The sequence below is a fragment of the Mesocricetus auratus genome, unplaced genomic scaffold (assembly GCF_017639785.1).
Source record: "Mesocricetus auratus isolate SY011 unplaced genomic scaffold, BCM_Maur_2.0 Super-Scaffold_100008, whole genome shotgun sequence".
Taxonomy (NCBI): Eukaryota; Metazoa; Chordata; class Mammalia; order Rodentia; family Cricetidae; genus Mesocricetus; species Mesocricetus auratus.
This window is the reverse complement of record NW_024429192.1, coordinates 49,576,634-49,603,565: the sequence shown is the minus strand read 5'-3', so window position 1 is coordinate 49,603,565 and position 26,932 is coordinate 49,576,634. Positions and strand designations below refer to the sequence as shown.

At 40.9% G+C, this 26,932-nt stretch overlaps 1 protein-coding gene across 4 annotated transcripts in view; it reads left to right on the top strand.

The window, feature by feature from the left end:
* Positions 1–23,485, top strand: part of LOC101835248 (limbic system associated membrane protein) — a 2,091,329-nt gene extending 2,067,844 nt beyond the window's left edge. For 2 of the 4 annotated variants that reach the window (XM_040750272.1, XM_040750273.1), the window contains 2 exons: positions 9,979–10,011; positions 16,092–23,485. In XM_040750272.1, coding sequence (XP_040606206.1) covers positions 9,979–10,011; positions 16,092–16,189 — 131 coding nt within the window. In that variant the 3' untranslated portion in view covers positions 16,190–23,485. The remainder of the gene's footprint in view (positions 1–9,978; positions 10,012–16,091) is intronic. The other 2 variants (XM_040750274.1, XM_040750275.1) reach the window with 1 other exon arrangement.
* Positions 23,486–26,932: the final 3,447 nt, after the last annotated feature.

Sequence of the window (26,932 nt, the reverse complement as noted above, 5' to 3'; positions counted from 1 at the left end):
ATGTTTTTGGTTTTCAAACATACAAAATGAAAACTCACATTACATGGATTAAAGTTTGCCTTGAACCCCTCAGGATTTTGAATATAAAATATATATTTAAATGATTATGGAATTCACAAGTTAGACCTTGGAAATAGAAAGCAGGGAGTAAGACCAGAAAGAGGCATTAAAAAAAAGGAAAAGAAAAACCTCTAGAGATACATCCAAACCTTTAGATTTAATCATTTCTTTAGCAATTCAAATAGATGAAGGGGCAAAAATCATTAAAATATACAGAATATGTATATATTTTAAAAACAAAGATGATAGAATCTATTTTCTGCTTTAATAACTAAATAGAATCAGAACTAACGTAGATTTGGGCTGGGTGGTTATAGAGCAGTTAACTGGCCTCTATTACAGTAGGAGGCTAAGGACAAAGATGGTACCCACAGGTGCAACTTGGAACATTCTAGTGACAAGGACAGAACTTTAAAGACAGAACTATCTGCCTGGCCAGGAGCCTCTTCTTGAAAACTGTGTCAAGTGTGCTTGCTTTTTGAGTATCTGGTCTTAGACATACATTTCTGCACTATGGACCCTGGAGAACCCGTTCTTAAACTTAAACCTGTGGCATTCTGGAACACTTTTGGATCACTGATTATTAAAAAAAATTAAACCTACCAGGGTGAATAAAGAACCCTTAGGATTTGAAGAATAGCAGCCTTGATGTGAGAGACTTACTGAATCCCTCGGTTCACACCGAGTGCTTAGTGTGTCAGTTTTTTGTGACAATCCACAGAGTAGAGCCTGTAGCAGTAAGATCTTTCTTGGGAAGAGTCACCAGTATATCATGCTTATGGTCTGAAGTGTCCCTAGTTATATAAACTTCAGTCATTCTGGCTTCTCTTTTGTCTCATTGTATGATACTCGCCAACTAAACTTGTAGGGAAGGGGTGTAGTCACCTTAGAATATTGCCAATCAGGTGCCCAGTAATCCGAAAAAATGTTTCTTAAATTTTTCCTAGATTTAATATTTTAGCATAAACCATATTTATAATAGTATGAAGTTCAAGAACACTTCAAATAGTAGAAATTAAAACTGTCTCCTCTCAAGTTGACACCAAAGGGGTAACTTTGTGGGAAAAGGAACACATTCCATATTGTGTTTTAAGTGATGATTACATAAATACATACAATCATCGAAGCACTCAAAATACTTGAGATTATTAATTATCATAATCAATGAATCTTTAAAAATGTGGAAAATATATACAAAATAACACACTTTAAAATGTATAATCCAGACGAACAATCTGAGAAGCATTTTATTGGTGAGCCCATGACTCAAACCAATCAGAAACTTCCTTGGGGCTTTCCCTGTAGTTATTACAGAAGATTGTGGGCACTCAGGGTCCTGGGAGCCGCTTGCTGTACCCTCTTTCCTAGTGTATGGAAAGACATGGCCTGAGAACGCATTCTACCATTCGTCATGAATGGCACCGGCCTAGATAACTCCTTCAAGCCTGGAGCATGCCTTTTTCCTTCTGCTTTAAGTATGGTCAGCTGATGGCTCTCAGCTACGGTGCTCCCTGCACAGTTGCCCTCAGCTGAGGTGCTCCCTGCACAGTTGCCCTCAGCTGAGGTGCTCCCTGCACAGTTGCCCTCAGCTGAGGTGCTCCCTGCACAGTTGCCCTCAGCTGAGGTGCTCCCTGCACAGTTGCCCTCAGCTGAGGTGCTCCCTGCGCAGTTGCCCTCAGCTGAGGTGCTCCCTGCGCAGTTGCCCTCAGCTGAGGTGCTCCCTGCACAGTTGCCCTCAGCTGAGGTGCTCCCTGCACAGTTGCCCTCAGTCAAGCACAACCACTTGAACCAGTGACTAACTGATGGGAGAATGGGGCTTTTGAAGACCGCCCTTCCACCATGCCGGACAACTCTAGGAGTTATGTGGGTTTAGAGTTCTTCACAGACAGAGCTGGTCTCCTTTCTCTGTCCTTGTTCTTCTTCTGTAGGGTCCTCTAATCCCAGAGAGGAGGGATTTGATGGAGACATCCATTTAGGGCTGAGAGTTCCAAGGTCTCTTGCTCTTTGAAAGTTGTTTGACTATGGGTCTCTGTATTTGCTCCTATCTGCTGCAGGAGGAAGATTCTCTGATGATGGCTGAGGAAGGCCCTGATCTATGAGTTTAGCAGAATGTCACTGAGGGTCATTTTATTGCTAAGTCCCATTAGTAGAGAGTAGTGTTTTCTTTTACCCTGTGTCCCTGGTCTATCTAGTTTCAGCTTCATGGTGACCCAAGCAATGTTGAGTATGGGTTCCATCTCACTAAAGTCAAATCAGACATTTGCTGGCTACTCCCACAAGCTTTGTTCCACCACTGCATGAGTTTATCTTGCAGGCTGGACACCATTGTAGATCAAAGGTTTTGTAGCTGGCTTGGTGGTTATTTTTCTCCTTTGGCAATATACAGGGTACCTTACTGTACCAAAGATGCTAGCCCATAGGAGTAAAGGCTCAATGTAGGCACCAGCTTGACTTCTTCATGTTATCAATTGCTTAAGTGCTGTCTTCAACAAAGGAGCCTTGTCATTAGTTTGTGCAGAGCAACTCACATTCTTTTCAGTATCCTAGTTTCCATGAGATCCCCTTGGCAAACAATTGGATTGGATTAAGACATTCCCAGTACTGAAGGTTTTATTTGTTGACAAAAGATGTCCAGTTGGGGTTCTGTCTCCCTAATTATTTGGCAGTTTCATTTAGATCACCTTCATATATGTGTATATTTTAGGAAACTTCTGCTCTATTGCTTCCATACTACCCTTCATATATTTTTAAGGCATGATTTGTTTTCTATAGTTTTTATATTTTGGAAACAAATACCATGTCTCCTCATGACAAGATTTTTAAAATCCTGAAACTACAAAAAAGAAAATGAAGATCGTATACAATCTATTTCCTCAGAGATGACATCATTGATGTGATATAAATGAACATCTTATCTAAATCTTCATATTGTTCACATACTCTAGAATCTTCTCTGAGCCTGGGAGACATCTGTATCTTGCTCAAGGTTGGAGCAAAGGTCAGGTGAGAAGCAGCCTCTTGCTGTCTAGCACTTCTACTATAGCTTGTTCACAGTATCTTCTCAGGCTTGGGCATAAAGCTTGCTTTACCAACCCCTGTGTTATCTCCAGGACTCTCAGGGGGTCTCATTCGAGTTAAAGAACACCGGCTTTCTCCCTCTATCCTGAAGTATTGATATTTTCCCTTCCAAAGACTGATTTCTTCATATTTTAAAAAGTAAGATTAATTCATAAAAATATCTCATTTTTTAAAGGTCTCCTTGTATTCTCTTCATAGAACCTTTGGTTTGTGGAGGTTTGAGGAGCCAACTAAGGAGATGAAACAGGGTTTGAAGGCACTTGCCCACGTAATTTTACAACAAATTTTGTCAATATTGTTTTTAGACCACGTTTACTGATTCACTCATTGTGTCTAGGATTTCAGTAATTGGTAAACTTGCATCATTATCCCTGCCTCTAGCCCTCTGCTGTCCTTTTCTGCTGACCATCAATGATACAGAGCAAGCCCTCTGAGGTAGTCAAAAGGAACTGAGGGATTCCATTTTGACCAGAGTCTAGCTAAGTGATGCTGACTGACTTTCTCAGTGTTGATGGCACGGTAGGGCTTCTCAGCTCTTTCAGTACCGATTCTTAGCTACAGTAGCAGCAGTCCTCCTGTAACCTGGACCCTACACAACCTCAGACTGAGAGCGGAGCTCAATAGTTGGCTCTGGTCTGGCCTGTGTGAGACGCTGGGTTGGATCCCAGCTCTGCAATAATGTAAATGAACAACAGTGGTGGGAGAATTCAAGGCTGAGGTTCAGGTCACTTTGTGATTTGCCTTTTTCTCTCTTGCCTAGACCCAGAATGATTCCTGGAAACCAATATTCTAGAAACATTAAGCACTAAGATTTATACAAATTGAATATCATACATGGAAGAAATCAAAAGCTCTGGCAATACAAATAGGAATCACAGGGCCTATCTTTTTCTTTGATAAAAGGAGAAATAATCACACTTGGAGGTAGGAGCTGCTAATCCCTAAAGCCTCTGAGTAGAGCGGAGAAGCCCATGAGGAAGAAACTAATAACTTCCAAAGTGTGGCTTTCAAAATTGAATTAATAAAAATGTCCCTCTTTTAAGCCACTATAATAATAAAGGTTTTATTTTTCAACACCTCAGCACACACAAAATGTCAGAGAACAAAACCCCACCGGTTTCTACAGAGGAACCTTGCAAATGTTATGCTCTGAGATCTCAGTGTCAGCAAGGGAAGGAGAGCAATGGTTGGAGCCACCCTCCCAAGCCCTTGTCCCCAACCCCATCCCTCCCACCCTCTCGTTGACCATCTTAGTGATTTAAATCACATCTCTTACCTACAATTTCAAGCAACTGGAACACAAAATTCCTATCCATTATGGACATTCCACCCAGAAAGTTATTAACTCTCACCCAGAAAATAATGTTACTAAGTTTATGAAGTCAGCTACCAAAGCGTTATTTTCAAACCTTTAGTAAACACGGCAGAACACTAGCCTCGCAGGAGGTGTTGTGTCATAGATAAGGACTGATTATGCCCTGATCCAAATATGCCTGCATCAGGTAATGAATGAGATACTTGTGTTCAAATAAATTTCCTGGAATTACAACAACTGTACAAACAGTGTCAATCTTGATACTGTCCCAGGACCCCTCCATGTAAATAGGGGTGAATGGATGCTGGTGAGCTGTGAGGCAGAGACTGGTCAATAGCTAAACTACGAAAAGCTGCTTCTGATTGGATAAGGTCTTGCCCTATCGCCACGGCCCACCACCCCCAGCCCCACCATGGAACTCAAAAGAAGCACAAGTGACAATGTTTTCTGTATCTGAGAAGGTGCAAAAGTTCCCTAAGATGACAAGAAAGTTCTCTAACTACAGCAAGTTAGAGAAATATTTTAAGGTCCTCACTTTAGGAGAAGAGATGAGGGTATGCAGAAATCACAGAGGACAAGAAAGAATCCAGAGGAAGAGAGCAGTCCCAGTGTGAAATCCCAGAGATAAAACGAAGAATAAATTTTCTGACCTCTGACAGACGTTTCTATTTTGACGGGTGTCAGCTCATGGGACATGAAGTTTTTGTTTGTTTGTTTGTTTTTGTTTTTTAAGATAAATCTTGGTGTAGAACGTTTTCTATTGTCCAGGATATGAGAGCAAACCCAGCGGACCTCTTGATGCGGTTCTTGAAATGACTGAACTCCAGTGACGCCCTTGCTTAGGGTTTGAGGAATTGTGGTTTTGACACTACTATTTCTCCTTGCTAGATCCTTAGCTGGGCTGGTCCCTGTGGTCTTAAGCAAGCCATTCACTAACTCATTCGTGCCCTGGGGTGGGAGATGTTTAGCAAACATGTCCACATACTTAACTTGGTGCTTGAGAAATAGCCCCTTGAAGACATGACAAGCAGCAGGATGCTTTGTCCATGCCCAGAGAGAGGCTCTTTGGTGTTTTGGATGGTGCAATGTTTTTCTAGTGTAGCTACTTTTAAAGAATCTGATAGTCAAAACGCAGATTAGCATAATAAGCAGAAACAAAATTTTCCGAGCACTCCCTCTCTTAGTGTTAAATTCTTTTCCTTCTGCCACCTCCTGGAGGTTAAAAAGTCAGCATTTGGCCGGGCGTTGGTGGCGCACGCCTTTAATTCCAGCACTCGGGAGGCAGAGGCAGGCGGATCTCTGTGAGTTCGAGACCAGCCTGGACTACCAAGCGAGTTCCAGGACAGCCTCCAAAACCACAGAGAAACCCTGTCTCGAAAAAAACAACAACAAAAAAAAGTCAGCATTTGACAACACTGAGAATGTCTGGAACACTCTCAGTACTAGACTCCTCCGCAAATTTTGTCCGTTGACTTACTGCAGATATGTCTGCTTATACTTCTAACCTGCACCTTTATGATCGCTTGTTTAACATATTTTATGAAGCAAGATCAATCTGTAGGGAGAAATTTTCACGAAAGACATAAAAGTCAGAGACTGTGCTTACAGTCTCACGAGTGTGTGTTCAGGGAATTCTTCCAGGTACCGTGTCCCTGGCAACGCAGCTTTGGTCAAGAACATAAAAGCACATTTCACTAGGGAAAAGGATGATTTCCAGGCATTGTGGAGCAGATTAAAAACGTATCTGTAATAACAGGGACGCCTCTTTTAAAGAGTAACATTTTGCAAGAGCTCCAACGGTAGGGAAGCTACACGTCATTTCTCTCACTGCTGCCACCTGGTGGACAGAAATGATGCCTTCTGACAGTACCAAGGAAAATGTCCTGCTGTGACCACAAGATGGCAGCACATAACCAAGTTTTCAAACAAGCTCAAAACCATCCAGTTTTCTTCCTCAGAAAGAAACTGATCTGATCCCAAAGAGGATGAGTAAGAAATAGTTCACAAAAAATCACGAGTGTAACCCATTTTCACAGATTAAGTCAGAAGTTAGTTTATAGATCTTTACTATTTTACAAAGAAATCAACTTTTAACCAAACAGGAAGGCCTATCTAAAATATAACTGGACATTTAGTTTGTCTTGTAAAAACACTTCAAGCACTCTTATATACGCATTCAAGTGTTTTTGCATAGTTGCTTCATAGAGTAAAGTATGTGATAGTGTTTCGATATAGTTCTTGAAGTCTCTCTTTCATTGAAGAAGAGGGGAATTGTTCCCCCAACATACTCATTCAGAACATGTAGTTTCTCACGCAAGCCTGTCTCAGTGGCTGGTTCCTGCAAGCATATTTCCAATTGCATCCTAAAGAATGTGTTGCCTAAATATCCCCCTTCCTATCTGTTTTGCATGTGCTAGGATTCTCTAAAGTTTTGCCCATCATACTGTTAACACGAACACTTTCATGACTTTTTGATCAGGTTGTCTTTATTTCACTACAAAAATTGCATCGATAGTCCTCTCGAAAAGGAATTCACAACAAAATAGTAACAACCACTGTTATTCAATTGTGTTCTGGGTGCAGGGATAGCACACTAAGCAGTAATCTAATTCAGGGAACAGATTGGTGCATGGCAGGTTCATTAAAATCATGTACAAAAGGTAAAACATGGGCATTGAAAGGTTAAGATACATTTCCTAGCTTAAGCAGAGTCGCTGTCCCTCCCTGAGCATCTGCTTGAACTTCTTCCCTCAAAGCCTGTGGAACAGATTTCAAAGGGAAAATAAAAGGGAAACCCACAAGTCTTCCCTTGAAGATGGTCCCTTCCAGGGTCTAGAACCTGTTGGGTGACTGGCATCAGCAGCTGGCTCCTAGGAAGAAATCTACTCCGTGTTTCTATATGAATTTACAGAGTGATGCTTTTGTCAACTGGACGGTCTACAGGCAGTGTTGTTCACATATAAAAGGGTCAGACAGGCGATGATGTTTCTGGGCATACTCAGAAGTGCACTGTGAACAGCACCAGTCATCACATAAGAGAACATTCCGAGCCTTTTCCTCTGGAACTGACCAGTTCAGGGAAACCATCCTACCTACAAACTTAGGGACAGGTTGGTTAACATTAACTTTGCTAAAGATGAGCCGTGGCCAATCATTTAAAACCTTCAGACACTGGGATAATCAAGCTCTTCTTGATAACTGTCATAATGATGCCAGAAAATGTTTTAGTGTTTAAAGGCTTCTCCTTGTGAGTACTTTGGGTAGACAGATGAAAAATCTGCAAGTGTAGTACAAATAATATAAACCCAGAGACAGATATTGGGGTCCAAGCTGACGATCAGAAAAGCAAAGCAGTTAAGCCACCAGAGAGCTCTCATCTCTACCAATACTCAGAGTGAAGGGGTGATCCACCAAACCTCAGATTGCATCTCCAGACTGCACTGTTCCTCACCAAGTTTCAGACTGTTCTCTGATATTGCACTGAGATCCTTATTCTCTCTAGTGCTGGGATGAAAGGCAAGAGCTCTGTTTCTCTTTTAGACTGATTCACTCTCGTGTAACCCCAGGATGACCTTGAACCCACAGAAATCCATTTTCCTTTGTCTCCTGAGTCCTGGCATTAAAGGTGTGTGCCTCCACTGCCCAGCTTCTATGGCTGTGGCTAGCTTTGCGTTCTGATCTCCTGGCATGCTTTATCAGATCATAAACAATATATCACCACATGCAAGGAAGGAGATAAGTAGGCTGTCCTGAACCTTGGTGATTTTGCAGGCCTAGTTTCAAAGAGCTGAGCCTTTTTCACTAAATTGGATTCCCTGTTTTTCTGGGTGAGAAACATTTGGGACAAACATGTTTGTTTGTCTCGTGTTTCAACGATTCTAGATATTCTGTTTCGGAATATTGTGCATTCTGAGTGATTGCCGTGTGCTGGACTATCAAGTAGTAAGAGACACAGCCACAGACTTCATGAACTCAGAGTCCAGGGACGATGTCAGGCATTTATTGAAGCATCAGACACTTTGGAAATTAAGACAGACTAGGGCTGGAGGGATAGCTCAGCCGTTAAAGGCTAGGCTCACAACCAAAAATATAAGAGAGAGACTAGTGTGGGAGGAAATAACAAGACCAATGTCCTCAAAGAGACCAAGAAAGGCTCCTCTCTGGAAGTGACAATCCCTTTCTGAAAGGTAATGGAGACTCTTCTATAGATACCATAGTACTTCAGGGGAGGAAATGTGGTCCAGGGATCATAAAGGAAAGCCTGTGATGTGAGGGATGTTTATGAGACTAGACGGCCAGGAGTGACAAGGAGAGACACAGACATCAAGCTATGAACTGGGTTTTACCCTGGAGGTCACAAAACCTGAGAATAAATTGGAAGCAGGGCTATAAGATGACAGATGTTCTGTGCAGAAAACTCTGTGGGCTTATGGCATTAGCCATTTTATATTTTTGGTTGTGAGCCTAGCCTTTAACGGCTGAGCCATCTCTCCAGCCCGGCATTAGCCATTTTACATTCTCTGCTAGCCTGTGTTACTCAGGGATGCAGGTCTGGGTCCTGATGGTAACAGAAGAAAAAAAAAGTGTGGACCTCACAGCCAGCATGGGTTTCCATATCTAAGCAATCATTTAGTTTGTCTTGAAACAGAAAATTATACTTGCTTACTTACAAAGGTACAAGAGTCTTTTGAGTTATTTGTTAAGACACTTAAAAAAGAAATCCAGATATTTAGCAAACCTGATCTCGTTCAACCTTGACATTTATTGACACATGCAACAGGTGTTTGCTGAAACTTTCCACATCTCATGGTTTGCACTGAGTGCTAGAGTCAATGTTTAATGATCGATGCACTGCGGATGCCCTGGGGGGGTGGGCATGCGTTTTAGTGAGGAGACAAACTGTAAGCCAGAGGGTAAATGTGTGACATCATGCAATGCCAGGAGGGGCTAAGTGCTGCTTAGACTGATGCCAGCAAAGGAATGAGTACTGGCTTTGGGAAAGTGATGGGATAGCATCACTTGTATTGGTGAGTTTACAACAGCAATGTGATTGGAGTGACTGAGACAACACAACAGTAGAGAGACATGTAGGAATATTTTAGTAGATGACACAGCAACTGTGAAGCTTGAGTTTGGAGTGAGGGAACTTGCCTGTTAGATAAGGAGTGATTTAGATAAGGTTCAACTAATGGGGACGAAACGGCAGGGAAGGGCTGGAGATCAGACACATTCTATGGTCACATAAGATGCAGTCAAGACTAAATTTACACTCCATGCTGGAGTCCTTGTACTTGTCTATACGCATAGCATGTAGCATCACTTTTTGTAACTACTAATTGCTCATTTAGTCGAAGAAAGGTTTCTTTCCACTCGCCTATCACTCGGTCTCTATCAGCCATTCCTCCTATTGCCTGTCCCCTTCCGCTCACTCTCCTTTAGAGGAGAGTGACAGACTACCCTCATGTTTATTCTCAGTTGACAAAGATTTTTATTTGTTTTTGTTTCGCTAAATGTCTCTCTTTTAGAAATTGGCACCACCGTGCACTTCAAGCAAAAAGGTATGGCTCCTGTTTATAAATGCCTTCTAGACATTAGTTAAGATTCCACAGCAATGCATTGTGTTCTTGTGCACTTGAGTTTGATTTAGTGTTGTGATTTGTGATAAGAAATTTCAATAACACAGTTGGCAGCAGATTGTGAACTGTCTTATTAATAAAGAACCATCCATCTGACCCATGGTCCCTGCAGTGCTTATGGTGGTCACTTACTTTAAATCCCTGGGACGTAGCAAGTTACTGGGCTCCCTCCTGTGCCCTCTCCCATCACTTCTGCCATTTGTCTTAAGAGTCCATGGTTAATCCCACAGAGCTCATTTTGTGGAATGGTCACTAGCTGGAGGCAGCGCTCTCAGAATTTTACACTTGCTTGTTGAATACTCAAGCAAATACACTGCTGGACTCTGGCACGCACATCAGACATAACAGCTAAGTAACAAGTGGTGAGATAAAGCATGGAAGCAGTTAACATTTCCACCCTTTCTCAATTCTCTTCACCCTTTGAACCCTCACTAGCTGCAGCTTACCTGGGCTGCTGACTCCCTAAAAGATGCTATTTCTTGGTTTCCATGTACTCCCATCATCCATGTGACAACAGTCCACATATTTATCTTTACAAGGACAGGCCAATCCTATCAAAGCTTCATTAAATGGACCCTAAAAATGCAAGCAACGACTACTTCTGACTTGTCCACCTTCTACAAACACAAGGTCAACCTCACATTTTGTATACCCAGACAAACATAAAGGAAGCCGTGGCGGGGCCAGATGCCACCTTCCTTCAAGTCCCGGTGGTTGTCAACTTGACTGTTAGTTGTTGCTTATGAAAACAGCTTTCTTTCTGAGTCACAAAAGGAATGAGACAACCATGGTCCTCACCAAAAGTAACATACTCTTTGGGGACTTATGTCCTCCAACATCCAAAAGCCAGAGAGGTTTTATGGTTGCTTCGATCCATGCCCTGTTGTGGCCTGTCCTTGCAGGTCTCAACTTCTAGCAGATAAAAGGTAGCCAGGAACATACTCTTAGGACAGACTCTCTGAAGAAATAAAGCATAAAATATTAGTAGCTTCTTTAGCTTTTGCTATTCCCAATATGATTACAAATTATCCAATAATTTGCCTAGTTGCACATGTGAGAATTCAGTACTTTGATATGGGTGATGAATAAGGCATAGTTTTTTCTTATTCAAATATCATCATAATAAAATATCAGTGTGTCTATAAATGGTAACTAAGTTTTTCATAAACGGTGTATGAAAGTACTTGATATTGCTTTCTGGTTTGGATTCATTTGCTTTACTCTGGCTTTTGTTTTGTTTTGTTTGTCTTTTGGGGGGGCGGGGTCAGAGTCTAGCATATTTCAGGCTGGCCTTAAACTGGTATGTCGAAGCTGGTCATAAACTCCTTGTCCTCCTGCCTCTACTTCCCAATTGTGCACCAGCACACCTGATTTGAGGAGAAAGACAGCTTCAGCTGACTAAAATCTCGCTTTCTAAAGGGTAAAGACAGAAAGTGAATGCAGGAAGAGCCTGCATTTAAGGTATAGTATTCAAAACCAATGTTATCTCTTCCCCAATTCAACCATCACGCAGAGGAATCTGTACTAGCAGTAGATGGACAGCAGGTGGCACCAGAGACAATGTTATCATACTTGCCTTCAACATGACTTCCCAGGTCACCAAAGCACCTTCCCCAGCCCTTGTAGAAAACACAGAACTTCTGTTTTGATGATTCTGCAGATTATTGATCTCCATTTTTCAGCATTTTTTTATAAATTGCTTAGAGTTTGTCTTTGCTTTACTCTAGTCATTCCACCAATTGTTGAAGAACAATCCAAAAGTAATTTTCTCTTTTTGTATAATTGAAGCACAAACTGAGATTGACTCCAGTCCTACTGCCTGAAACTGACAGCCAGGGATAGCTGCTGATGTGATCACAGATGACTTTGAATAAATCTGGTCACAATGGAAAAACAAAAGGAAACCACTGCCCTGTGAATTAAAAAGCATCTCTAAAATAGGTGTTTGAAGAAAATACTTTGCCTGCTCTGTGAGACTTTACTAAAAGGAAAAGTGATGAGCTCAGAATCCTACAACAGAGAGAAACTTGCCAAAAAGTTTCTTCAATTCAGGATATTTAATAAACTTTGCAGTGAATTACAGGTTCTATCCTTTTAGAAACATGGTCACGACAATGTCCACTGTAGAATTCACCTTGATACAGTCTCACGTTCACCTGAGTGACAACCCCAAGTCAGTACAAGCTCAGTGGCTTGGTAGGTAAAGTCACCTTCTGACTAAGGACCTGATTTTGGTCCTTGGGTGTCACATGGGCCAAAAGGAGAATTGACTGCCATTAGCTATCCTCTGACCACAGACATGCCATGTCATGCAAATAGGCACACACACACACACACACACACACACAAACACACACACACTCACATACACACACACTCACATACACACACACACAAACACACACACACTCACATACACACACACACTCACATACACACACACAAACACACACACACACTCACATACACACACACACACACACACACAATGATAGATAGTTGATAGACAGACAGACAGACAGACAGACAGATTGGCTTGTTTTTCTTTAAGTCTGATCCAATTCTTAAACATCTTTGATTTGGACTGGTATTCCATTTATTTCTGAAAGCAAAATATCTGCCTTGTGAATACTATAGGGAAAATTTACCAAATGCCAGAAATATCATATAGAAAATGTTTAAATACCATGGTGTAACTGTAGCCTGTGATATGAAAAACATGTTTTAAAAAAGCCTTTGAATTCCTAGTTGCCTATCTATTTGTATGGCTAAGCTATGTTTTCAAACTTGTGCTTTCATTATATCTGTCAGTATATGAAAGCAGTTGCTGAGTATGGCCATCTGGCACTGGAACTGAAAATTATCATTTGCATATCAACAAATAAGCAGAATTTCATAACCATGAACTAAAACATAATTAATGATTTTATGGATTATTCTTCCCTGAACTAGACATTAACTGGAGTAGTCTCCTATGTAGTCATATGCATCTATAATTGCATACCTAACTTGTGATAATTCCCCAACTGATACCCATTTACAGTCTTCCTCAATTCGGTTTATTTTCTCTCAAAAATCAATTATGACACATAAGCACATTAAATAGCTTCATGAGAGAACTTAATAAATAATAATTGGTAGAGGCAAAGGTATCTTTATCAGATGTATACAATGCATTTCAGTTGTGTAATAAGACTTGCAGTAGTACAGTGAAAAAACAATCAGCATGCATAGTGTACAGATTCCTATTATAACACAGAGCAGCATATGAAAGTAAAAGGTAATTTTGTATTATGCATTTCAAAAGACCAGTAATATTACATATATCATGCATGTATGCATAAGTATCTATACAGAATGTGTGTGTATGGATGGATAGATTTAACACATAGCTAGGCATGCAAATGCATTAGCAAGAATATTGACTTTAACGTGTTTATCTAGCTTGCTCAGAGTATATATTATGTTTCTCTATAACAGAACGCTTGCCATCTTAAGTATTTCCCACATTTGAATAAAATGATAAGACCAGTTTTCATAGCTGTCAATAGACACTACTCATTTCCAAGATGTCAGAAAGACAATGTAGCCTGTCCTGGCACTAAAAATGAGATTACAGAAAAAAAGAAAATTGTGCTTTTTTTTAAAGAATCCATTTCACACTATCCCTAGAGCAAAACAGAAATCATTTTTGTGTATAATATTTTAATTTTTTATAGTTTTCCTCTATGCTGAAAGCCTAGCTGGTATATAAATACAGACAAATGTGCCAGGAAGAGTATATTCCTAATATAGAGACAGTCGCTAAAAAGATAGGAGAAGAAAGATTACTACCAAGGCAGAAGCCCTGGGAGGTTGACAGTCCCAAACACCCAGAAATCTTGGTGGAGGACAGGAGGAGGTCAAAGCAGACAGTGTGTGAAGTCTCAGGATGCCTAGACACCAGAGGCTGGTGAACAGTCCCTACAGGTGCTTCAAACCTCAACCCTCATGAGGCTGCACCTGAAGGTGATCAGAATGCCTCTTATTAATATGACACCATAGGCATTCAGGAAATCACAGAATGAGTTGTTTGACTAGAGTTGGTGTATATTTAACTTTTTTCTTCTGTTTCCATGGCTTTATACCACACAAAGCTTATTCTGCATAAACGAAAGGCTAGAAGTTTGCATATGCTCCTATTGTCACATTAAGAGATATTCTGTGGCACTGTACCAGGCATTCTCTCTCTCTCTCTCTCTCTCTCTCTCTCTCTCTCTCTCTCTCTCTCTCTCTCTCTCTCTCTCTCTCTGTCTCTCTCTCTCTCTCTGTCTCTCTCTCTCTCTCTGTCTCTCTCTCTCTCTCTGTCTCTCTCTCTCTCTCTGTCTCTCTCTCTCTCTGTCTCTCTCTCTCTCTCTCTCTCTGTCTCTCTCTCTCTCTCTGGTACTGTCTGCATCTTCTTGTTGTTTTTGTCTGAACTAACCATTGTTTTGACCAGTTCGAGTTTCACTCATCAAATGTCTGACCATGACACTCACTGCTGTTTTCACTGTTGAAAGTCACCATGTGGTGGTGACAAAGGCTCTAGAGATAGACACTGAGGCTAATTGTGCAGCCCTCCCTCCTGATGAGCCGTGGGAATGTGTACTGTGGATGTAATGTCTCTCTCTGTTCCTTAGATATTTCACTGGGAAACAAGGGTTTTTTTTGTTAGAGTAAGCACGCAGTTGTGCACCTATATTTATAGTTTTATTTACAAAACATATCACAAAACATTGTGGGCTTGTACAGCTCTTTGTTAGTTTTGTTTTATTGTTATTATTATTTTTGCTGTTTACACAGAGCGTAGATTGGGAAACCATTCTTGAATTCAGCATGTTTCCATGCTATACACCCTGAACAGTTTGGTGAAAAGTCATATATCAGAAGACGCTTCCATTGCAGAAGTATACCATCAGTTTCACACACATGTGCACACTTACTCACACAAACCCTTATATATGCCCATAAATTTTCAAAGTGACCGATAATTATAGTCATATCAGTTTCTATTTTGAATATCATCTAAGTATATAGCCTTAAAACCAAAGTCTCTTCTGGAATTAAATCTCTTTTTTAAATTTTTATTTCAGTGAAATATGACCACAGCTACACAGGAGGAAATGTAACTAGAAGCATGTGTGATGAGCTCTAAACCAGAGCTGCAACTTCTGCCTCAGCATTACTCATACTATGCCTCACAGACCTCCATCCCTCTCCTCTCAACCCACGGTCACTTCAAACACAAACCCATATCCCCCACATTCTGTTCCCACTGGCCATGCGAGTGACCCAGAATGTCATTCCAGGATCGGTTCCATGTCAGATCTTTCTCAGTCACCCCAGGTTGGAAGCCGAGCCTCACCAGTTTGGTTGATTTTCTTGTCTTTGCCTTTGTTTTAGGTAGGAGGAGCTCTGTTTCTTCGTAAGACTCTAGGGCATTTTTTGTTTGTTTGTTTGTTTGTTTTTATCTTGCTAAGGTACCATCCATGCATAAACACTACTTTGTAATAGTTGCCCCCGTGTTAAAGAAAACAAAAATAATCCTGCCTCTTCCCTATGAAAAAGAAATCAGAGACTGATGACTGATCCCATCTGAGATTGATGGAGCTGCTGTGATGAGTCTGCAGGGAGAGCCTGTATTGGGCTCCTGGAGGATCCACACCCGTGTTTGGAATCTTAATCAGTATTGGCTTCACAATAATCATGCAGAGAGCACGGGAAAGGAAGGTGGCTCAACAGAGTCATGACAGCCACCTTAGCAGCTTCGCAAGCAGGAGCTGTTTCATATTCAAAATACACTAGACACCTTCACATACTTGTACCTCAGACAGATTGGGACTTAGAAGATGGGAGCCATCACGAGTATGGGCAGCTGGACATCAGTACCTGGCCACGCCTAGTCTCTGATGCCAGCTTTATTCAGCTGTCAAGTGGACCTGACAGAAGATGCTCATCCTGTCTTTCTCTCTTTTGTTCTGCAGGACCTGGGTCGGTGAGAGGAATCAACGGGTCCATCAGTCTGGCCGTACCACTGTGGCTGCTGGCAGCGTCCCTGCTCTGCCTTCTCAGCAAATGCTAATAGAATAAAAAGTTAAAAATAATCACAAAACACACAAAAATGTGTCACACAGATACAGAGAGAGAGAGAGAGAGAGTGCAAAATGGGGGAAAACTATTATTTCACAAGTTTGTGTGTTTATAAATGAAGGGGGAATATGAAAATGAAGAAAATACACCACTAAAAATAATTTTAAGATCCATAAATAAAAATCTGAGCATAATTTAGGGTGGGGAAACCTCTACCAGAATATGTGTCTATCTTCTAAGCAAATGACTGCTGTGTCAAGAGTCCATAGCGCTAAAGACGTCTGATGTTGTACAAATGAGACTACTCAAGAAGTATCAGATGGATGTTAACTCCCCCACGCACACTTTATCCTTCCTTCATCCATTTTCATCTGTGGGGGAAAAAAGAAGGTCTTGCCTTTGGTGTTTATATTTCCATGGTCTTTTTATTCTGTTTTTCATTTGAGCTGATGTGTAGCCATTTTGGACTATCAGAGGAGGCCTGTGAGAGCCTTTCTCAGGCTCCCCTGCCTCCACCATCTCTCTGACTTTTGAGAACGCTTCCTTTCCCTCCAGTGTGTTCTATCCCCACCACATCCATTCCAAATATTCCCTTTTTCTCTACTCCCATCTCTCCTTGCCCCAGCAACCCAGAACACTAGTCATGCCGCAAATGCTAGGAAGTGCCATCTTCGTTTTCTTCACTGTGCGCGTGTGTGCTCAAGTCTCTGGCTCTCACGTAGGTGTACATGTGTGTGAGCGTGTATGTGTCTCTCTCTAAAGCATGCCAAGGGAATGGTCCATGTGTACATAGACTCATTGTGCTGTAGATACTGTCATGCATTGTAATTGTGAGGTGCGGCTGTAATAAGTTGCTGGGAGAGATGGCTGGGTGGGAGGCAAGGAGCAGAATCCCTCCCCCCATTCATGGCGGTCACATAACATCAGTGTGCATTCAAACCAAGCTGTGCTCTTTCTGTGGGCAGGACCCCATACTCCTCCTAGTCCCATTTTCAAAACCCAGTCCGGAGTCACTCAGAATATCACTGTAAATGAAAGTGCCTACTATCATTGGGGTGAACAGACGGGGAACAGATCCATGGCCGGGATGACGTGACCTAGGGGAAGAAGATGGTTTCTGATATCACTCTAACTTTACAAGCCTAGGGGACTCATGCATTTGAGACCCACTACAGAAGCGAGTGACATTTATTGAGCAGTTCTCCAGAAACAAGAAGGTCTCTGAGTGGTAACTCCCGAGGGAAAGCAGGCCTGCTTTGTCCCCTCACTAATCCTCAGATACCACTGCATTTGTCCCTTAATTCCCTTCAGTGGGGACTGTTGCCTCTTAGACAAAAGATTGTGAGACATGAAAAAGCAGATAGATGCCCAAGTCCCTTCTGTAGAGGCTGCCAAACATCTAATGCAAAGTGCAGACCATCACAAAATAAGAATTCCAGTCTTTGCTCTCCTTTATGGACATCATCCTTGAGTTCTAGACTAATGCTTTGTTAGGTTCCTGCTCCAATGATGATGTGTGTGGCACCACTGCCCATGGAGGCTACTTAGTATCTGAAAGCCCGACCACTAGTGTGCAGACTGTTCACCTTCTCTACTCTATTTAGACTTACATCTGTGAGAGTCACCTTGACACTAACAATGAAACCTGATCTAATTGCTTAACCATAAGATCTGAGCAGCTTGTGATAAATTCAGGCAGAAGTTGTGTGAGCATCCTAACACTCAGCACCATTCCATCACCAGCTATATTTTCCTAGTGGAGGTCTTCCAGGGAAGGCTGCCTCTCTGCATGTGGGTGTCTTTGGTAGGAAACCACCCATAGCTTTCTCTTAGACTATAGAGGCATCCAAAGCAATTCACCATAGAAAAGGATGGAGAATTATTGCTGAGGCCATAATGTGATGTTATCTCACAGAGCCAGATGTAGTAGATCGTCAAGCTTTCTAACCTTTGAAATGACTGTCACATGACACAAAATAAATGGAAAGAAGGAAGGAAAGAAATGAAAGGAGGAAGAGGGAGGAGGGAGGAATAAAGGAAGAACAAGAGGAATTTGAGCAGTATTTAATATTTCTTTAATTGAATCACTTCATTTAGCTTATAAACCTGTCACATCCTTTTTCATGGTTTCACAATTATCGCATGAAACAGAGAGAAGACACAGCTTAGGATGGGTAAGAGGATTTATGAAATATTAAGAAATAGGATATTAATTCTTATCTGAGAACATAGCTATTACAACACAGGGAAGATGTGCCATAGTCCAATATGATATATTGGCAATCAAGGATTTCTCTAGCAGTCTGGTCCTCTTTGTACAAGAACCTTTAACTGTTTCCCATGTTAAAGAGGCATTCACATCCTTAAGTAAAACCTTAGAAGTGTGCATAGTAGTCTAGATAGAAGGGAGAAAGGAGTTAATTCAGCATTGTATAGGAATAGTTTCAGAAATAGATGCCTGTGACATATCACAGGCTTTATTTAATCACACACTTGGTCTTCAGTGTCTCCTTCCCATTATAAGGACAAACTCTTGGTTTTCTGGGAGGAGTCTTTCCTTTGGGAAGAATTCCTGATCATGTCTACACCATTTGTTATTTTGGTTTTATTATAAAGGACGATAAAGTAAACAGCTAAAGATACTTTTAAATGTGTTGTTTGCCCATGCCTACTTCAAGATCTGAGATTTTTACAAATTTTCTCTTTCCTGTGGAAAAACCCTGGGCCTCATACACCACATAGGTTTGAGAAATGCTAAGTCATATGGACAACCAGGACAAGGTTCTCTGAAGCAAGATTATAATCATGATAAGGTCGAAGGACCTACCCCCAAATGCCATACATTCAACAGAAAAATTCATCACATTACTATAAATCCCTCCAGAGATCTCATTTGTTGGTAATCATGTTACTGAAGACAAATAAGTGATTGGAAATAGTAGGTAGTAAGGAGTGGAATGCACCTGTTATTGGAACCACTCATGTATTTCATAGACTTTATGTAAAAAGTGAACTTACACCATTCACAAAACAAAATCTTTAGCCTCAGACTTCAGTTAAAAAAAGTATAAATGACCTTGACTCAGGACAGGCCTCAAAGAAGGAGAAATATCCTGAATTCAACAACTTTGCCTAGTGGGAGGAATGGTGTTCTTGTGAAGTTGTCTTGTCTAGAAAGGATGAAAGCTTATGGGAAAATAGATGTGTTTTCTGTTCAGGACTTTCCTCTTGGCTCTTGCCTCCTCTTCCAAGTCAGACAGGCATTTTTTCCCCTTATCATCATGGACATTTTTTTTCCTTTCACTTCATAGAAACTGGGGCTATTCAAAGAGACCTTGTAACAATACTCGTGATTTTCACGTTCTTGGAGGAAAAAACAAAAGTATGTTTTGCCTCCAAAGATGGACTTTACCTCCTCTGCCTACAGAAACTAAACTCCTCAGCATGAAACTGCTTTACGTTCTTACTTCTCAGCCCACAGTCAGGGGGTCGTCTTTGAGCTGGCGACAATGTGACAGCTTCTATTGGCTAGTCTCCCTAAATTTTTCATTTTGTTCTTTATAGACTTTGGATTTTTGTGCAAAATAATAATATATATGTGTATGTATTGTTTTAAATCTTATCTTTACAAATGATATATTTACAATAATGGATGTATTATAAGAAAAATTTAGAACAATGGTCTAAACTTAAAAGGAAGAGAGGTGTTTAATTTGGTTTATTTAAAAAAAAGGAACTATGCCTCATTTGGAAAGATACAGGTCCCCTTTCACCCTCCTTGATATCATTTGTTTAAAAGAATTTTGCCTATAAGGCCATCATGTTTTTCCTCATTCTTAACAAATTCTCAGCTTAGATTCATTCCCGGTTCCCCCTGAAAACTACCAATTTTTATAACAATGTAAATGTAATATTATTTCTGACATAAAAAGCTATTAAAAGTCTGATGACAAATAAACATACCATAAAAAATTATGAGATGGACCCAAAGTTAAGAAACACAAACCTACTTCAGGAAGTCTCCTTCTTGCTTAAGTATTTAAAAATGTGTCTCCTCCAGAGACTCAGTCTGCCCAAGTGATGTAAATTCCCCATTATGGTTGACATCATATCTGTAAACATCTCACTAGATGCAAAATGAAGTTCACATTTACGTGCGTACCACTGGGAAGAAAAGTAAACCATTATCGTTTGCATTTAGCTATGCTGTTCAAATGTCACCAACTGAACCTCAAGAAAGAATTTGTGTTTTGCCCGCAATGTATATCACTTTGTCTTGGCAAGGCTGCCAGTGTTAATATTAGGTTTAGGTTTAGCATTCACGCCAGCGAAATGTTTATGGATATTGTGGAAAACTTATTTTAAAATCCTGATTTCTCGTCAGCGCATTTGCATACTGTGCTGATTAATAAATTAGGCACCAATCATGTGTAAATCAATGTAAATCACTAGTTTATATACATAATATAAACTCTGTAAACTTCATTTTCTATGCAGAGCCCAAGTTCATCTAAACATATAAATCTTAAAGAAAAAGAAGTCAAATAAGAGGGAGAAAAGCCAAAGCTTTTCACAGGTCAAAGGTCAAGAAGAAAAACTGAGTTCCAAGCATGGTTTCCTTAGCCAAAGGAAGCAGACACCCAGAACACTTAGTGGCAGTTCCAGCCAAGTGCATACAAATGATTCTCCTTAGTTCCTTCTGCCTCACTGAAGATTCCTTAGCCTGACCCAACCAAATCCAGGAAAACAAATGGATGAAAGAGGAATAGGCTGTTAAGGGCTCCTGTGCTCCAGGTTACTGGTTTCTTGGCAGTGATATATATTTTATTGTATGTTTAGTTAAATAGCTCTGCCTGATTCACCGATAATTACATGAACAAATTGTCACACACTCCCCCCCATCCTTTTACTTTTTTATTTTACACTTAACCGCACTCATAATACATCTTTGTCATCCTAATTTGAATAAATTATGTGATCCAAGAAATATGTTATATCCTTGAGAAATATCTTGCTGAAGCTTCCATATATATATATATATATATTCATATCCTCTGGTAGCCCCATATATCTACATGCCTAGGTGTTATAAAGAAGTCATAGGGTCCTTTGAATAGGGAGTGCTACTCACAGGTTTTACCTCTCAGCCTTTCTGAAGTATCTGCTGATTTTAGGAGAGTGTCCTGTACACCATTCCTCTAATCAGAACTCAGAGAGTCATCAAAGAGGTTATAGGGATGTCAGACAAGAATTTTCTAGAAGGAAATTTGGGTCACGTTGATGACAGGCTTACCCTTGTCCACCTAAGACAAAAGGCCTCAGGATTGGAGTCAAGAAATTTGGGTCGTTGTTCTGGGTCTCTCCACACCAAATGACATGTGATATTGACGTTGGCAACTTATCTCACATTCCTGAGATTTTAATTTTCTCATTCCAAAGGTAGAGAATTTAAATGACATTTCATAAGCTCCCCCACCTCTAAACTCTCTGATTCTGAATATGAATTGAAAATTCATCAAGTTTTGCCACCCACGTGAGGACCCTCACAGAGCCATTTGCTGGTCTCGGGTTTCCTCTCAAAACTATCCTCCACAACAAAGCATCTTCTAGAACGCAGTCTCTAGGCTGATTCCATTATTTCTCTTCTGAGCAAAATTTCTTAGAGATGCAGAGGAAGGACATTTTCATTTTAAAGTGAAGGCATCAAAATAGCTGAGGTAGCTTCCTCGTTCACGATATTGGGAAATGTGACTGTTGAACTGTAGCCTAATAACTTTTCATAGGACGAAAAATGGTCAGCTTGGGCACTATGTACGTAACAAATGAGGAAGTTGCACATTTGAGAGGAAACATTAGCTTTCTTTCATCCTGGGCCAAGTGCTTCATCGTGGTAAATGTGTGTCATTGGAAATTCTCGTCTGGTCCCAAGCAAGTTCCGAAGGCTATTTTGTGACAAACAGGCAAGGGAAGGGGTTTCTTACAGAAACTTCCTGAAACTTGACTAACAGGCTGTGAAATCAAGCAAGTGGACAGAGAGGCCTCATTTTTTTAATAGTTCGAATTGTGACCGTTTATAGCAGATCTGCATGGAAATAAGACACAAAAGCCTAATAGGAGGCATGGTTGAAGGGAGTGAGGGTTGTAAAAGCTCAAACCAAATGTGAAAGTTAAGTTTCCAGATAAGGGGGTCAGGCAAGAATGGCAGCTTGGAACAGTAAACAAGGGGTTGTTCTGTTGGGTCACATACTGGGCAAGTTCAGCACAGGTCCACATGTCCGTCCCACTCTGTCTTCAATATTCAGCTTAGCACCTGTCCAGTTACCTTTTCATGAATCTTCCCAAAGAGCACACGGAATGGGGGTCTCCTGGACACCGAAGAGCAGAGTTTATTCATCACTTAAAGCATTAGTGTCACTTTAGATGAGTATGCTAAATGGGCTTACTGTACTCAGGACACTCTGTAAGTGGGAGAGAGACCCACCCATCAAACACCTTCTCAGTTCCATCCCTGTTACCAAGGCACAGCATTTGGATGGTGCTAGTGAGTCCACCCTGCAGCTACACTCTTCTAGACACAAACCCTTCCTGTGTAAATCTAGGCACAGTAAAAATCTGCTTCTTGCAAATGAAGAAAACCCACGGAGCTAGTTAGCTTCCTGGCGTGCCACAGCTGCCCTCACCATCCGTCAGGAGCCTCTTTGAACCCACTTACCTAAGTCTTTGCTCTCCCCAGAGAATGAACTCATCCTGGTGAACTTTGGCCAAGTTCTGCTTCCTAAATATTTGCTGGGAGGGGGGAGGATTAAGGGAGGAAATAGCAAGGGGGAGGGTTACAGACCTCCACCTTCTCCCCAGCCCTGCTTCACCCCTCCCTTTCCATTGCTCTCCTGAAGGTTGTATAAATACAGTCCTTGGTTAGAAGTCTACTCATTAACAGTGTTATATACATATAAATATATATATAAAATATATTCCTTTTTCCAGCCCTGTAGACATGAACTGATCTTCCCTTGAAGATACAAACACATGGCCATTTTTTTTTAGTTTTGGTTGTTTTATTGCTCAAGTTATTTTATTTTAGTTTATTGGGTGGATATTTTTCCCTAAATACTAGCTCTGTGAAGGAAAGTTATAAAAGCGCGATGTGTGTTAAAAAATTAAAATTAAAAAAAGCCTTTTTTTCTTTTTAAATGTATTTAAATTCTGGTTCCTTCTTCTGTTACTTTACACGTATGAATGCTCTGCTCTTCTGTGATCTTAAAGCAAAATGAAATAAACGTGAAAAGGAGATGTGTCTTGGTTGATGTGAGTCCAAGTGATCTTGTGGTTGGCTGCGCTGTTTCTCAGAGGTTTTAGTGACGAGCTCGGGAAATGAAGCCAACGATAGCAAACATCAAGAGAGGGAGAAGGTAGACAAAACACTGGAAAATCGCTGCAAGGCTTTCTGTCAGTGTTCCCTCTGTAGACGTGAATGTGCTATTTACCGTAATTGTCTTTTCCTGAGAGGAAACCAAGAAAGTCCCTGTATTTTGTTTTCCTCTGTCTTCCTTTAGAGCTAATAGGAAAAATGTGAGCTGCAAAGGAGGAAGTGCTGACTAGCTCCTGAGTGAGAACTTGAATGGTCTTTGGGAGATGACACCAAGAGCACATCATGTCCTTCTGTGAGCATCTCCAGTTCTGCAGTCGTCTCTAGGGTTAGTCTGAATGAGACCCTAAGTTACCTCCCAAGGTTGACTGTTATTTCTACCTGTGAAAATACAGTATGCTCTCCACTCTTGCTGAAAGTTAGCTTCACAAAGTAGTCTCAAAAGCTTCACAGAATCCTTAGATCATTGCTCAGGACAGACAGCAATTAGAAAGAGAGACAGAAAAAAAAAGAACCAAGAAGCCCACAATAGAAGAAATTGATGGTGGCTAACAGTCTCTCAGAAATGGCCAAGAGGGTCCAGAGTTTATTCCTAGTAGTCCAATCAGGTCTGAAACACATTCAAGAGAACCAGAGAACTGGTCCTAACTCCGCTCCTTCACAGGCAGAGTGAAAAAGTGAGCCTGTGTGTTTTGCTCTCATTAAATGGAAAGAAAGAAGAAATGTATTCTCTTTTGCCCTGTGGTTCAAGGAGACAGCAGAGAGACCCTGTCTCTACATATTTGAATTTCACTTAAAATAAAAACAAACCCAGGTGGTGGCAGTGTTTCCTTTTAATCCCAGCACTTGAGGCAGAGGCAGGTGGATGTCTGAGTTCCAGGCTGATCTGGTCTACAGAGTGAAACCCTGTCTCAAAAACAAACAAATATCAGAAAATGCCCTTCTTCTATATGTTTATCAAATTCATGTATGAGCGATAAGATTGTGACAGTATGCTAGCCTCTCGTTGTCATCATCTGACTACATACACCACAATGGGGACGAGTGGTTCTGGCAGCATCTCCATGCTCGGGAGTAAGCAAGAATGACTTGATGGACTCAGGAAAGCATTGACTCGGGGTTTCATTATTGCAGAACAGTACACAGAGAAGCAGTCAAAGGGAAGGGCTGGGGTGGAGTCCTGCATATGAAGGCTCATTGATTATGCTCATACAGTGAGAGGCATTTAGCATATAGACCTATTTTTAACCAGAGAATGTCAACTGAGTTTAAGTGTCCAAAGTATATTTTGCTATTCCTCTGAGAATTGATCCCATAGGCATGGTGGGTTGCTCATTGCACACATGCTAGAATGCAGCCTCCAACCCCTTTCTGTGTCCAGAGGTCAGGCTGATATAAAACATTGCTGGCCTAAATACCACAGTGCTAAGCCGAGCTTCCTCATATGGTCATCCTCCATATGAACTACCACCAGGTGTGCCCTAAAGGGGCCAATATCAGAAACAAAGAAAAAACAATGACTGTCCCTTGGGAGACCTTAAGGAATCCAGAACCTGGGGACAGAATCCATCCAAGCATTTTTACTCTGTATTACCCACTTTTATAAAAATCATTTGGAGTCTTTCTCAGATGCCTTGAGAATTTTTCCCATTAATACACAGGAATGCCAGGGTTTGAAAGCTAACACCTTCTTGAGTCTTTGTGATCACCATGAGCTCAGAAGAAATTCTGTGATTTACCCCTTTTCAGCTTTCTTTGTATCCACCTATTGTAAAGCGTGTTTAGCACAGTCTATGGGAGCTGGGAGTTAGTTAGTCTGTCACTCTGATCTAAGGAAGGAGTGGTCTTCATCACATTTGTGATTCTCTTACACACAGCATGGTGTCAAACCCACAGTTTGGGCTTAGAAAACAATTGTCAAAATAGGATCAAATATTGTTCAATTCCTCAAACAAGGCTGGAATTTGTTTCTGTCAGCCACTGTAACATTATCACTTTAGGAGATTTCTGAATCCAAGTCAACAAAGCAGATGGTAGATCCTTCCCTCACATACAGAACACATGGAAAACATGGTAAGCCAATCACAGGTCAACATGAGTAGGGCAAGGTCTTCTCTCCACTTTTATTCTTAAATTCTTTTGGTCTTGAACTCATCAAAGCTTTTACCTGGTCAAAGCATACCAAACTGATAAAGGTCTCAGAACCAGGAATTGTGTTCTGGGACACACACTGGGAGAAAGCACCTCACCTGGCCACTCTCACAGACCCACCCATTCTCCAGAAGATACTGCTGACTAGTTCTTGAGTTTTCAAAATCGTGATATTTATTTTTTCTAAAGACAGAGGAAAACTTAGCTATTTTCTCTTTATTTTGCATTATTCTGGGTCTTCTCTTCTTACCCTTGCCTGTCTCCCATGTCCAAGTAAGTAAGAGATTCATTGGCCTTCTGATAAAAAGCTTCTGTTTCTCAAAACAAAATCAGCAAAACAAACAAACAACTTCGGAGTTTTTGTCTACTCAAAGAAGACAATTCTACAAGGACACACAGACACCATGTGTAAACCTGACTAGAAATCCGATAATTAAGAAAATGTTAGATGAAGAGAAACTGAGGTTACAGCCCCGGGCAGCTCCTATGTGAGACATGTGACACTATCAGGCAGATGCAGTAAAGTCTCATGGATTCTACACAGAGACCCTGGCAGTAGCAAGTTAGTCTCTAGGTCCCTGGACTACGAACAGGCCTCTCTGTTCTTGTTATCTTTTGGCTTTTAGACAATTAGGCTACCCATACCATGGAGCTTTAATTTTAATTCTTAATTTCTAGACTACATCAGGAGACTATAGGGAGTTTGAGTAATATTTGAGCAACTTTTTTTTCTGAGACAGGGTTTCTCTGTATTGCTTTGGAACCAGTCCTAGGACTTGTTCTGTAGACCAGGCTGTCCCCAAACTCACATAGATTCTTTGTGCTGGGATTAAAGGTGTGCATCACCAATGCCCAGCTTGAGCAAATTCTTAAATGAAAGGAAACCAACAAAAATTAAAATCTCATAATCAAGAAGACTAAGAATTGCTTCTAGATGGGGATATTGCCTACATGCAAAATAGTTGGGTTCTGAGAACTATAAGCCAACTTTGTAAGTACAGACCTGTAATTCTAGCCCTTGGGAAGTGGAGGCAGGAAAACAAGGAGTTTGATACAACCTATGTTAAACAATACTACAACTCAAAAAGCAAATAGAAAAGAAAGAAAGGAGGGGGAGGGGTGAGAGAGAAAGATTGCCTCATAAACATACATTCTGGATCTATTCAACCTCTCAAAACTTTCTTCACAGTTGCTTAGACCCAGCAACTGTGTGAGAGT